This window comes from Neovison vison, chromosome 13 (genome assembly GCF_020171115.1).
Source record: "Neovison vison isolate M4711 chromosome 13, ASM_NN_V1, whole genome shotgun sequence".
NCBI classification, from domain to species: Eukaryota; Metazoa; Chordata; class Mammalia; order Carnivora; family Mustelidae; genus Neogale; species Neogale vison.
This window is the reverse complement of record NC_058103.1, coordinates 148,506,019-148,516,103: the sequence shown is the minus strand read 5'-3', so window position 1 is coordinate 148,516,103 and position 10,085 is coordinate 148,506,019. Positions and strand designations below refer to the sequence as shown.

The window sequence follows — 10,085 nt, the reverse complement described above, 5'->3', positions numbered from 1 at the left end:
AGACAGTGGGGGAGGGGGGAGTCTTTATTTAAAGTGCTGGAAAAAAATCATTAATAATTCTACATCCAATAGAATGAATGAAGATGATATATAGATATTTTTCAGATAAAGAAATCTTCTAAGAGAATTTATTGCCAGCAGACCTGCACAAGGAATGCTGAAGGAAATTCTTCAGGCTAAAGAGAAATCACATCAGAAAATCTTAAACCTTCACGAATGAATGAAGAGGCCAAACAAAAAAATAGAGACAACAAACCGGTATTGCCAGAGAAGAGGGGGATGGAGGGACCAGTGAAGTAGATAAAGGGGATCAAGAGTACACTTACCTTGATGAGCACTGAGAAATGCACAGAGTTGTTTGATCATTTTATTGTACACCTGGAACTACGGAGCACTGTATATTAAGTGGACTTCAATTTTTTTAAAAAAACAAAGAATGGAAGAGGATCAGAAGTAAATGCAAAAGACTATTTTTGTCTTCTCACTTTCTCTAAGAGATAGGACACTTTAAAGCAAAAATTAGAACATTAGCTTCTGGTTTTTCTAGTATATAGTTAAAACACACATAATTACAGCATAAAGGATAGAGTAGGGGATAGTGGTAAATGGACTCATGTTTACAAGTCTCCTACATCATACGAAGTATGATATTATCTCTAAGTAGACTGTAAAAAGTTTAGTAGGTATATTGCAATACTTAGAGACACTCAAAATTAAGACAGAGGTTGAGCTAACAGTAGATAAAATGATGATAAACTTGAGTATATTGAAACAAGACAGGAAAGGGAGAACAAAGGAACAAAAATCAAAAATAACTTAAAAAAAAAAAGGTAGACCTAAGTCCAGCCATATCATTTATTTTTTTTAAAGATTTTATTTATTTATTTGACAGAGAGAGATCACAAGTAGGGAGAGAGGCAGGCAGAGAGAGAGGGAAGCAGGCTCCCTGCTGAGCAGAGAGCCCGATGCGGGACTCGATCCCAGGACCCTGAGATCATGACCTGAGCCGATGGCATCAGCTTAACCCACTGAGCCACCCAAGCGCCCGAGCCATATCATTTATTATATTAAATATATACAGGCTAAACAGTTTAATTCAAAAGCAGAGATTACCAAATGAATAAAACAAGATTTAACTATATTCTGTCTACAAGAGCTGCAGTTTAAATATAAAGAGAACAAATTGAAAGTAATAGGATGGTAAAAGACAGAAACTCCAGATAGGGAGCATAATAACAACAGAGGAAATAGACTTCAGTGCAAAATGTAGTAGCAGAGATAAGGAACATTTTCATAACGATATAAGGCTGACTCATCAGACATCACACTCATAAAATGTTTATGTATCTAATAAGTTTCAGAATCCACAGAGCAGAACTCAATAGAATTAAAGGGAGAAATAATAGACCATCTTGCAATTGTCGGAAGTTTTAACCTTCCTCTCTTAACAACTGATAGAAAAACTACCAAAAAATCAATAAAGACATAGATGATGTGAACATTATCAACCATGTTGACCCAATTGATATTTCTAGAATACTATAAATGAGCAAAACAAATTTTTAAATGCACTTGGTATATTCACCAAAATAGACCATATATTAGTTGGTAAAGCAAGTCTCAACACGTTTAAAGGGAATACAGAGGGGCGCCTGGGTGGCTCAGTGGGTTAAGCCGCTGCCTTTGGCTCAGGTCATGATCCCAGGGTCCTGGGATCGAGTCCCGCATCGGGCTCTCCGCTGAGCGGAGAGCCTGCTTTCCTCTCTCTCTCTCTCTCTCTCTCTCTGCCTGCCTCTCTGCCTACTTGTGATCTCTCTCTGTCAAATAAATAAATAAAATCTTTTAAAAAAAAATAAAGGGAATACAGAGTTTCTCAGACCTCAGTAGGTTGGGGACAGGGCACTTGGAGTGCAGCTATCATACTGGCTGGGGCCTTAATGCTCAGGACAGGGCCCCAGGGCTTCCTGCTTGGCTTCCTTGTCTACCTGAGGGACAGACGGCTTGTCCTCCCTGCTCTGGCCACAGAAGGAGAGCACCCAGCAAGGTGTGGAGTGCGGCCACTGCAAGGTAAGCTGCTTGGGGTAGGTGCTGGGATTCCAGTGGGGTTCCTCTGTGCCAAGAGGGAGGAGGTGACCAAACCCTTTGTAAGAGCAGGAAGGGCCAGAGCAGGGTGTTGGGGGCTCAAGGGAAGGACCTGCTCTGCCCCAAGAGGGAGCCCCAAACCTGGTTCTGACTGAAGGTGACAGCCAAGGGCAGTGACCCCAAACTCTTGCCTCCCACAGAGGAACAGTGTCTGGGACTAGACTGAAGGGGGATGGCAGGGGCCGGAAGTTCGGGTCAGACTATAGTCACAGAACCAAGGGCCACCACAATGGCCCACAACAGCAGTGACAGGACCCCATTGGGTTGAGGTCCTGCAGGGGCCTCAGAGAGAGGGCCTGACACCCTGGTGCAGGGCTACCCTCATCATTCTGTTCCCCCGAAACCTTCAGGGTAAAGGGAGGAAAAGCTCAGGCCCCCAGCAAAGCCCCAGTGGAGTAGAGTAGGCAGCATTGTCAGGACGGGACTGGGCTCTGGCTCCCAGCTTCAGGGCCCTGGTCCTTTTCCTTTCTCACACAAAAAGTGGAGGCTTGGTTCAATGAAAGTCAAGGGTGGCTGTTTTTCCAGGTCAGGAAGGATACAAGGGGTCAGTACTTGGCATTAACTAGTGCCTGGTGGTGAGGTCTGGGCGGGGGGGTGGGGGGACATTCGTGCGCTGGCAACATGAAAGAGGCAATACTGTGCAGTGGTTAAGGTCAAGGGCACTAGAACCAGACCATCTGGGGTTGAATCCTGGTTTCTCCACCTACGAGCCTGTAACCTTGGTAATGTCTCCAAGCTGTGGCTCCCGTGTCTGTAAGATGGGAAGAATAACAGTGTCTCCTTTATGACAGTTGTCATTAGGGCTCAGTGGGGCTTTAGCATAGTTTTTGGCAATAGATCTTATTATGGATGGAGCGCCGCATGTAGCCCTAGATCCACTATCTGAAGGGACACCTCGTCCAGACCCTGACTCAAATTCCAGGGCCCGGCTGGCAGTGGCCAAAGTGCCTTATGACCCCACCACCACTGGGAACTTTCAGAGGGAGAGTCGGGTGGGGCCCTGCCCGCCAGGGCCTTTCCAGCTGGGTAATTCTCGGAGAACTCCTGGGTAGGGGTCACGGAGGCAGCCAGCCTCTAAGAGCCCATTGTTCTTCTCTGAGCTGGGAAAGATGCCTTCCCCCCACCTCTCTAACTCGGTCTGCTCCGGAGCGGACCAAAGATCAACAAACACCGCCCGTCTCTCCTTGCCCAGCTCACAAAGGGCTCTCAGTGTCTCACAATGGGCCTGTGATGCCCAGCCTTCTGAGCTTATCGGACCCTGTTCGCAAACGAGGAGCTGAGCCCGCAGGGAGGAAGTCGTGTGTGTGTATGTCCCATAGAGGGAAGTGGCTCAGCCAGGATTCGGTCTCCCTGTCCTGCATCCAGGACTTCGGACTTAGGGGCTCAAGAAATGCACAGTTGTGCGTGGACAGCCCCACACACAGCGTGCACAGCCTAGGGGGATTCAGGGGGAGGGGCAGCGGCTGGAACCCTCCCTCCTCAGCGGTCAGGTGGTGGTAGCTGTTTTGTTTTGTTTTGTTTTCTCTCTAGATGAGCTTCACGTCCCAGGTAACAGGAGCAGAAGTCCTCAACTTGTCTTGTCTCCCCAGGTGGGATGTCTGCTGCTTCAGAGGCCTGGGACACAGCTGTGACCATGACTTGGCCTAATGATGAAGCGGGAGGGAGGGAAGCAGGACCCAGGTGCCTGCCCTACGTGGTGTGTTGCCAGAAAGCATGACCATGACTGTGGTCTCCTGAAGTCCAAGGATGTGGAGAGACTGGAGTCTAGGGTGACCATCCAGGTTTTCCTGAGTTTGGGATGTGCAACTTTAAATTTTATTTTTATTTTTTTGAAGATTTTATTTATTTGACAGAGAGCGAGTGAGAGAGGGAACACAAGCAGGAGAGTGGGAGAGGGAGAAGCAGGCTTCCTGCTGAGCAGGGAGCCCGATGCAGGGCTCGATCCCAGGACCCTGGGATCATAACCTGAGCCAAAGGCAGACGCTTAACCACTGAGCCACCCAGGCGCCCAGCAACTTTCAATTTTAAAACCTGGAAAGTTCCAGGCAATCGGGGATGAGTTGCTCACCTGAGTGTGCCACAGCTTCCAGTCTGGGAAAATGAGACTCCCCAAGGAGTAAGTAGAGCGGACTGGAGACGAGGGCCAGGAAGGAAACGAGAGCGTCAGGGGCGGGAGAAACCGGACACGCAGTGGTTGGCACTCTGCAGCTCGGGCCTGGGCCGCCCACTCCTCATTTTCACGCGGGTCCTTCCCATCCCAGTTGGATCCGTGGGAGTCAAGCCCCTCCGTTCCAACAAAGATACCCAGAGCCCTGGGACCTTCTCCCAGGTCCTCTGCCAGCCTGGGATTAGTCAGTGCTCAACGGGCCCTCTTCTCCCCTTCTTTCCCGGGCACTGTCTCAGACCCCATCTCCGGCACGGCCCAGGGGGCCATCTTTCCAAGTCCCCAGAGCGCTCTGTTCCCAGGCGATAGGACAAACCGGAACTCAATGGCCTTCTTACCTCCTTACAGAGGAAAGGGAGGTAAAGATGACCAGAGCTGTGTGCACTCAGGCAATGGAGAACCTCAGCCTCAGTTTCCTCAACTTGCAAACAGGGGTACTGTACCTCTCTTGTAAAACGGTATTAAGCATCACAGGACCAGCTGCTCAATAAGTGTTTGCGGCCGAGGCTGTTGGAGGGGACTTAGACCACTCAGTCCCCAGAGGAGATGTCTGTCTCAGGTCCACATGTCACTCAGGTTTCTGTTTCTTCAGGCCTTCTGCTCAACTCGGGTCCACGGGAGTCCGCCTGTTGCCTCCAGGGAATGGCAAGATGGGACACGTTGAGGAAGAGAGAGCTCCGGGTGGGGGATGGGAGTGGAAAGGCTGCAATTTAGGATGGGAAGAAAAGGTTGGATGAGGAGGCAGTCGCCATTGTTGGGAATTCAGGGGTTCTTAGTGGTGGCTCCAGGCAGGGTTTACCCGTGATGTGCAGGCTTCTGGAATTCAGCACACGGAGGCACAGGTGGGCTAGGGAGGCCTGGCCCTGGGCCAGGTCTCCTTGAGCCCCGGGAGGCCCAGCGGACCTGATGCCCAGGGGAAGGAACCGGCTCCCCCTGCACCCCAGCCTGTGCAAACGCCCAGTGGTCGGGGCCCTGTTTCCTCTCAGGCCCTGACAGGGGCAGTGAGCACCATTAAGTTCTTCCTATCTGAGGCCTTCCTGGGGCGGCACTTCGAGGCGGTGGAGTTGGAAGGCAAGGAGCCCGAGCCGGGAGACCTCTTCCTGTTCAGGCTGTTGTCCCCCACGGGACGCTGGTGCGGGGCCCACGTAGGAGTGTACTGTGGCCGCGGGGAGATCATCCATTTCGAAGGTGAGCATCTCCGGCTGAGACAACGGCCCCAGTCTGCGAAGAGAGGCTGCCGGTCGCAGCCCTGCGCCACCCGTGGGTGGGGCCCACGGGAATGAAAACTGCAGGTCCCAGGCTGGAGGCGCGCGTCTCTGGAGAAGGGTACTTGTCCCGCAGGGTATGGGGCTCAGGACCCCCAAGTCCTGGGATATTTGGGAGCGGGATCACGGGGCTAGGGTCCCGGGACCCACCCCGGCTCTGATCTACAGCCATTGGGCCATCCCTGTAGGGAGGAATGTCGCCGGCCAAGGGCCTCACGCGTTTCTGGGCTCCTGCGAAGGCATTGTATCCAAACAGGGGCAGCGCCCGCTGCAGCGCTCCCGCTCGCTGTGGCGTGTGCTGCGTAGACGTGGCGGCGTTGACCCCGCGGCCCTGGAGCGCCGTGTGCGCGAGGCCATGGACGCCGACCCGCCCCCCTATCACCCCACGCGCAGCAACTGCGTGCACTTTGCGCTGCGTCTGCTCGGCCCCGGGCCCACCCTGGACCCCCTGCGAATAGACGGCAGTCCTGTTAGCTCGGTGAGTGTGGCTCCCTTACCCAGGCACGACCCCATCCCGCCTCCGCCTCCACAGCCAGTTAACAAACAGGGCTAACCTCAAACTCAAGATCCACTTTACTCTGCCGGACCCAAAGCACCCAGAGACAAAGCAGGCCTGCCAACTCGAAGTTCCACTTCTCTAAAACTCTTTTGGGCCCACTCCAGGAAGGCCCCAGCTCACAGATCTTGGGCACATCTATTTCCTCCAGCCTACCAGCTTCCAAACCCGGACGCTGCGCTGGTCCTTGTTAACCCCCTTTTGCATTCCCCCAGCAGAACCTACCTACGGAGCCCATCTTTCTGGCCATTTACACCCAGGCCCACAAATTCTGGTTCTGATCCCACACCTGGTACCTAGTCCAGATCAAGACTCAGCCCTATGAACTCCTGCTCTCCAAGTCAAGCCCTCCTCACCACCTCCTCCTCCTCCGCCTCCTCCTCCTCCTCCAAACCCAGCCAAGAGACCTCAGCCATCCAACCGGATGGCCCAAACTCGGGCCCAACTGGATCTCACCCCTTTCCCAAAACCTGGTCACTACTTTCTCTCTAGATCCAGGCCATCTCTCCTTGGGGGTACTTTGGGCCTTGGCAGCTGAGCTGGAGGCCTCACATGATCCAGGAGCCCTGGCTGTCACACCAAACCTTAACCCAGTTTCTTCCCTCTCTCCTTTCCTTCCTAGATGTCGGTGGACCTGAACTTGAGTGTGGACTAGGTGTGGCCTGAGGCCCTCCTGACTGTGTACTGGGGCTTCATTCAGAATGGTCATTAAACTATTTTGCAAAGATGAGTTCAGGGTTCACTGTCCCTTCTATTCAGTCTCCATTTCTCTGCCTACAGCGGGTTGTAGGCTCCTCCCACGGACAAAACCTCCTTAAATTCTGTCACGTCCAGGAAGTCCCCTGGCTTCCTGGTGAGGAACCAAGACACCATCCGAGGGGCCCAGATTTTCTAGGAAATATGTAGCTGGGAGGAGGACCGTCCTTGGTCTCCGAAGCGGGTCTCTGGGTACTGTGCCTCTTTCCCGCTCTAGGACCCCCAGCACTGGGACACAGCCTCCTCTTCAGTCCCCGGCTTTCCTTCCACTGCCCCGGGGGAGCATATGTGGCTGGGTCTGGAATGAGCGGAGCCGGGTGGTCGGGACCTTCCACCGAGACCCTGTGGTCGGGAGGGTGAGGGAAGGCGCTCTGCCTCTCCGGGAAGGCTGTCCCTCCTCAGGACGCGGAGGTGCGTCGAATCCCTCCAAAGGACAGGAGTCTCCTTTCCCGGGAAGGGGAGGGGGCGGGGATTTCCGAGAGTGGGGGCGGGCCCAGACCCCGCGGCACAGCCCCGCCCCCTCCGTGGACACGCCCTCCGCTCCGCACGCGCCGGTGCCTTTAAGAGCCTCACGGCGCGGCGCTGATTGATAAATCCGCGCGCTGCCTCCGCTCGCGCAGATTGCGGCCTCTGCGGAGCCCGGCCTGCGCTCGCTTCCTCGGCCCCAGCCTCCGCTCCGGCGAAGCGCTCTGCCCGGCAGCCCCATGTCGGCCGCCCCCGCCTACGGCGAGGACAAGGGCGGCTCCGCCGGCCCCGGGGAGCCCGAGTACGGCCACGACCCGGCGAGCGGCGGCATCTTCTCCTCCGACTACAAGCGGTGAGGGAGCCCGCGGCGCGCCGGCACCATGGACAGCGCCCCGGCCGCGCCGACCGGAAGCCCGCCCTGCCCCCTCCCGCGGCCGCCGGGCCCCGGAGTCCCCCTCCCCCGCGCCACGGCCCAGCCGGGACCCCGGGAGGGGCTGCAGGCCGGCGGGGGAGGGGCCGGCCCTCCCGCCCCGGCGTGCCCGCGGTCTGTGGGTTTGCACTACAGGTTCCCCGCCGATTTCGCGCGGGCGAGCCGGCTCCAGAAGGTCGGGGGGGAGGGGTCAGCGTCCCTGAGCTTGAGTCTGGGGCCTGTCTGGGAAGGCCGGCGCTGGGGCCCTCGGAACCTCGCAGGCCTGGCCCCTCCTACAAATCCATTTACCTCGTTCTGGCCCCGCGCTCGCGCCCCCATCTCCTCCCATCTGGCCGGTGCTCACACACTCCTGCTTCCCACCTTGACCCTAGAGTTCAGCCCCACCTGGACCTCCTACCCTTCTACCACCAACCCCCCACCTTCGGCTCACTCGTTGGTTCTTTCGTTTGTTCTGTAAGTCCTGAAATAAGCATTTGTAAGGGGCTGCTGTGTCCATTCTCCTCCTAGTCCCTGTGAATACAGGCGTGAACCTGAGACAGCCCTCGGTCCTCGCCCTCTGGCTGCTCTAGAGGAGAGCACAGGGGAAGAATCCGTATTGTAGGAGCGTCGGGGGGATGCTAGGAGCTGGTCCCTATCCGTGGAGGACAGAGGGAGGGGAGAGAGAGGGATGTTCCAGGCAGAGGAAAGAGCCTGTAAGGGAGGTGGGGAGCCAGGTCACGCGTGTTGTAGGTGCTAATACAATATGGCCCGAATCGTGTGCAAGCCCCTGGAGTGACCCGAAATGAGGGTGGGAGGATGCCAAGTGCTCACCAAGAGCAGGTGATCTCAGATTGGCGTTTTAGAAGGATTCTCGGCGGGATTGTGGAGAAGACATTGGGGGTATGCTGGTTAGAGCAGGAGACAAGGGAGGGGGACAGGAGGGTGGTCTAGACTGTGGGAGGGGCAGAGGATTTGAGGACCTCTGAGGCAGTAGAAGTCACAGACCTGATGCTTAACTGTGGGGAGAAGATAAGGGTAATACTCAGGTTACTATTTCTTGTAACTGGATAGATGGTAGCACCCGTACAGTGTTATTGGAAATAAAGACGTTACAAGCAAGTTGGTGAAAATAATGTTGAGCCCAGCTTTTGACAGACAGATTGTAAACTCTGAGGGATATATTCAAGCCTATTAGGTAGCTGGGATTGCAGGAGAGGTTATTAACATATGCATTAATCAAAGCCACAGAAGGAAGTTAAGGTAACTCAGGGAGAGTTGATGAAATGCGTGCAGAAAGTGCAGAGAGGAACTGGGAAGATGCAGACGTTAGGGACGACCAGAATGCAGGGGAAAGTGTTTGAAGGTGCTTGAGGAAAAGTAAACCAAAGACAGGAGGAAAACCGAATGTGCTTTCAAGACGGAGGAGGCCACCAGCAAGGTCAACACAAACAAGGGAAAGAAATCATGGCTCTTGGTTTAACAAAGAGCAGGTCAACCGCGCTCTGCTCCCCACCTCCTGTCCTGGGGGACGAGTCTGGCCAAGTCCGAAGAGGGGGAGCTAGATAATTTTTCCCCAGCATTCTATATGAACAATGTTAAACAAACAGAAAAATTGAGTGCGTGATACAAGGAGTACCAGAATATCCTCAACCTCCATCCAACCATTGTTGACATTCTACCATATTTGGTTTGTATAACCCTCTAGCCATCAGTAGTTTTGGCTGAACCATGTAAGTTCCAGACGTCACGGCCCCTCAGCCCTAAATTCTTATCAGCGTCTAAAACCAGTGAAAGTGAGTAGAGAAGCAAATAAGAGGTGAATAGATCAAACACAGCAAATGGGAAATTTGCTTTCTGGAAGTTTGTGAAGGGGAGAGAAAAAAAGTTGCCTGAGGAGATCAGTAGTTTGAGAAGGTTTGTTTATTTTATGTGTGCTGTTATTTTTTTGTTTATTATCAGGATGGGAGAGCAAGTCTAACTGCTGTTGGGAGGAGCGGGTAGTGTGGGAGAGGCTGAAGGGAACTGAAGGCTCGGTGACCCCTGGGTGGTGGGAGGCGAGGCACAGAGCTGGGGGGGGAGGGCGGAGCTGGCTTTGAGGAGGACTGCTTGGGGGGGGGGGTAGGGCAGGACAGAGGCGAGGCAGGTGTTGGGGATTTTGTCTGAGGCCTTTCATTTGCTGTGAGAAGCAGGTGGCGAAGCTCTTGAGAGCAAGAGAGCAAGGCTGTGGGCGGGGATTTGAGGCACATCGAGGGGTCTGAAATGCAGCAAATAAAGCCAGCTACTCCTGGCAGGGTAGGGGCAGCACGGACAGGAGGGCCAGGGGTGTGA

The 10,085-nt window shown here is 54.2% G+C and overlaps 2 protein-coding genes across 3 annotated transcripts in view; both read left to right on the top strand.

The window, feature by feature from the left end:
* Positions 1 to 4,698: 4,698 nt before the first annotated feature.
* LOC122894692 lies at positions 4,699 to 6,544 on the top strand. Its single transcript, XM_044232429.1, has 3 exons — positions 4,699 to 4,740; positions 5,251 to 5,494; positions 5,760 to 6,544. Exons 1-3 carry the CDS (start codon positions 4,699 to 4,701, stop codon positions 6,122 to 6,124), a joined length of 651 nt encoding a protein of 216 aa, XP_044088364.1. The 3' UTR covers positions 6,125 to 6,544.
* A 1,007-nt stretch (positions 6,545 to 7,551) lies between these two features.
* Positions 7,552 to 10,085, top strand: part of AP3B2 (adaptor related protein complex 3 subunit beta 2) — a 29,255-nt gene continuing 26,721 nt past the window's right edge. For both annotated transcript variants that reach the window (XM_044230722.1, XM_044230721.1), the window contains exon 1: positions 7,552 to 7,700. In XM_044230722.1, coding sequence (XP_044086657.1) covers positions 7,588 to 7,700 — 113 coding nt within the window. In that variant the 5' untranslated portion in view covers positions 7,552 to 7,587. The remainder of the gene's footprint in view (positions 7,701 to 10,085) is intronic.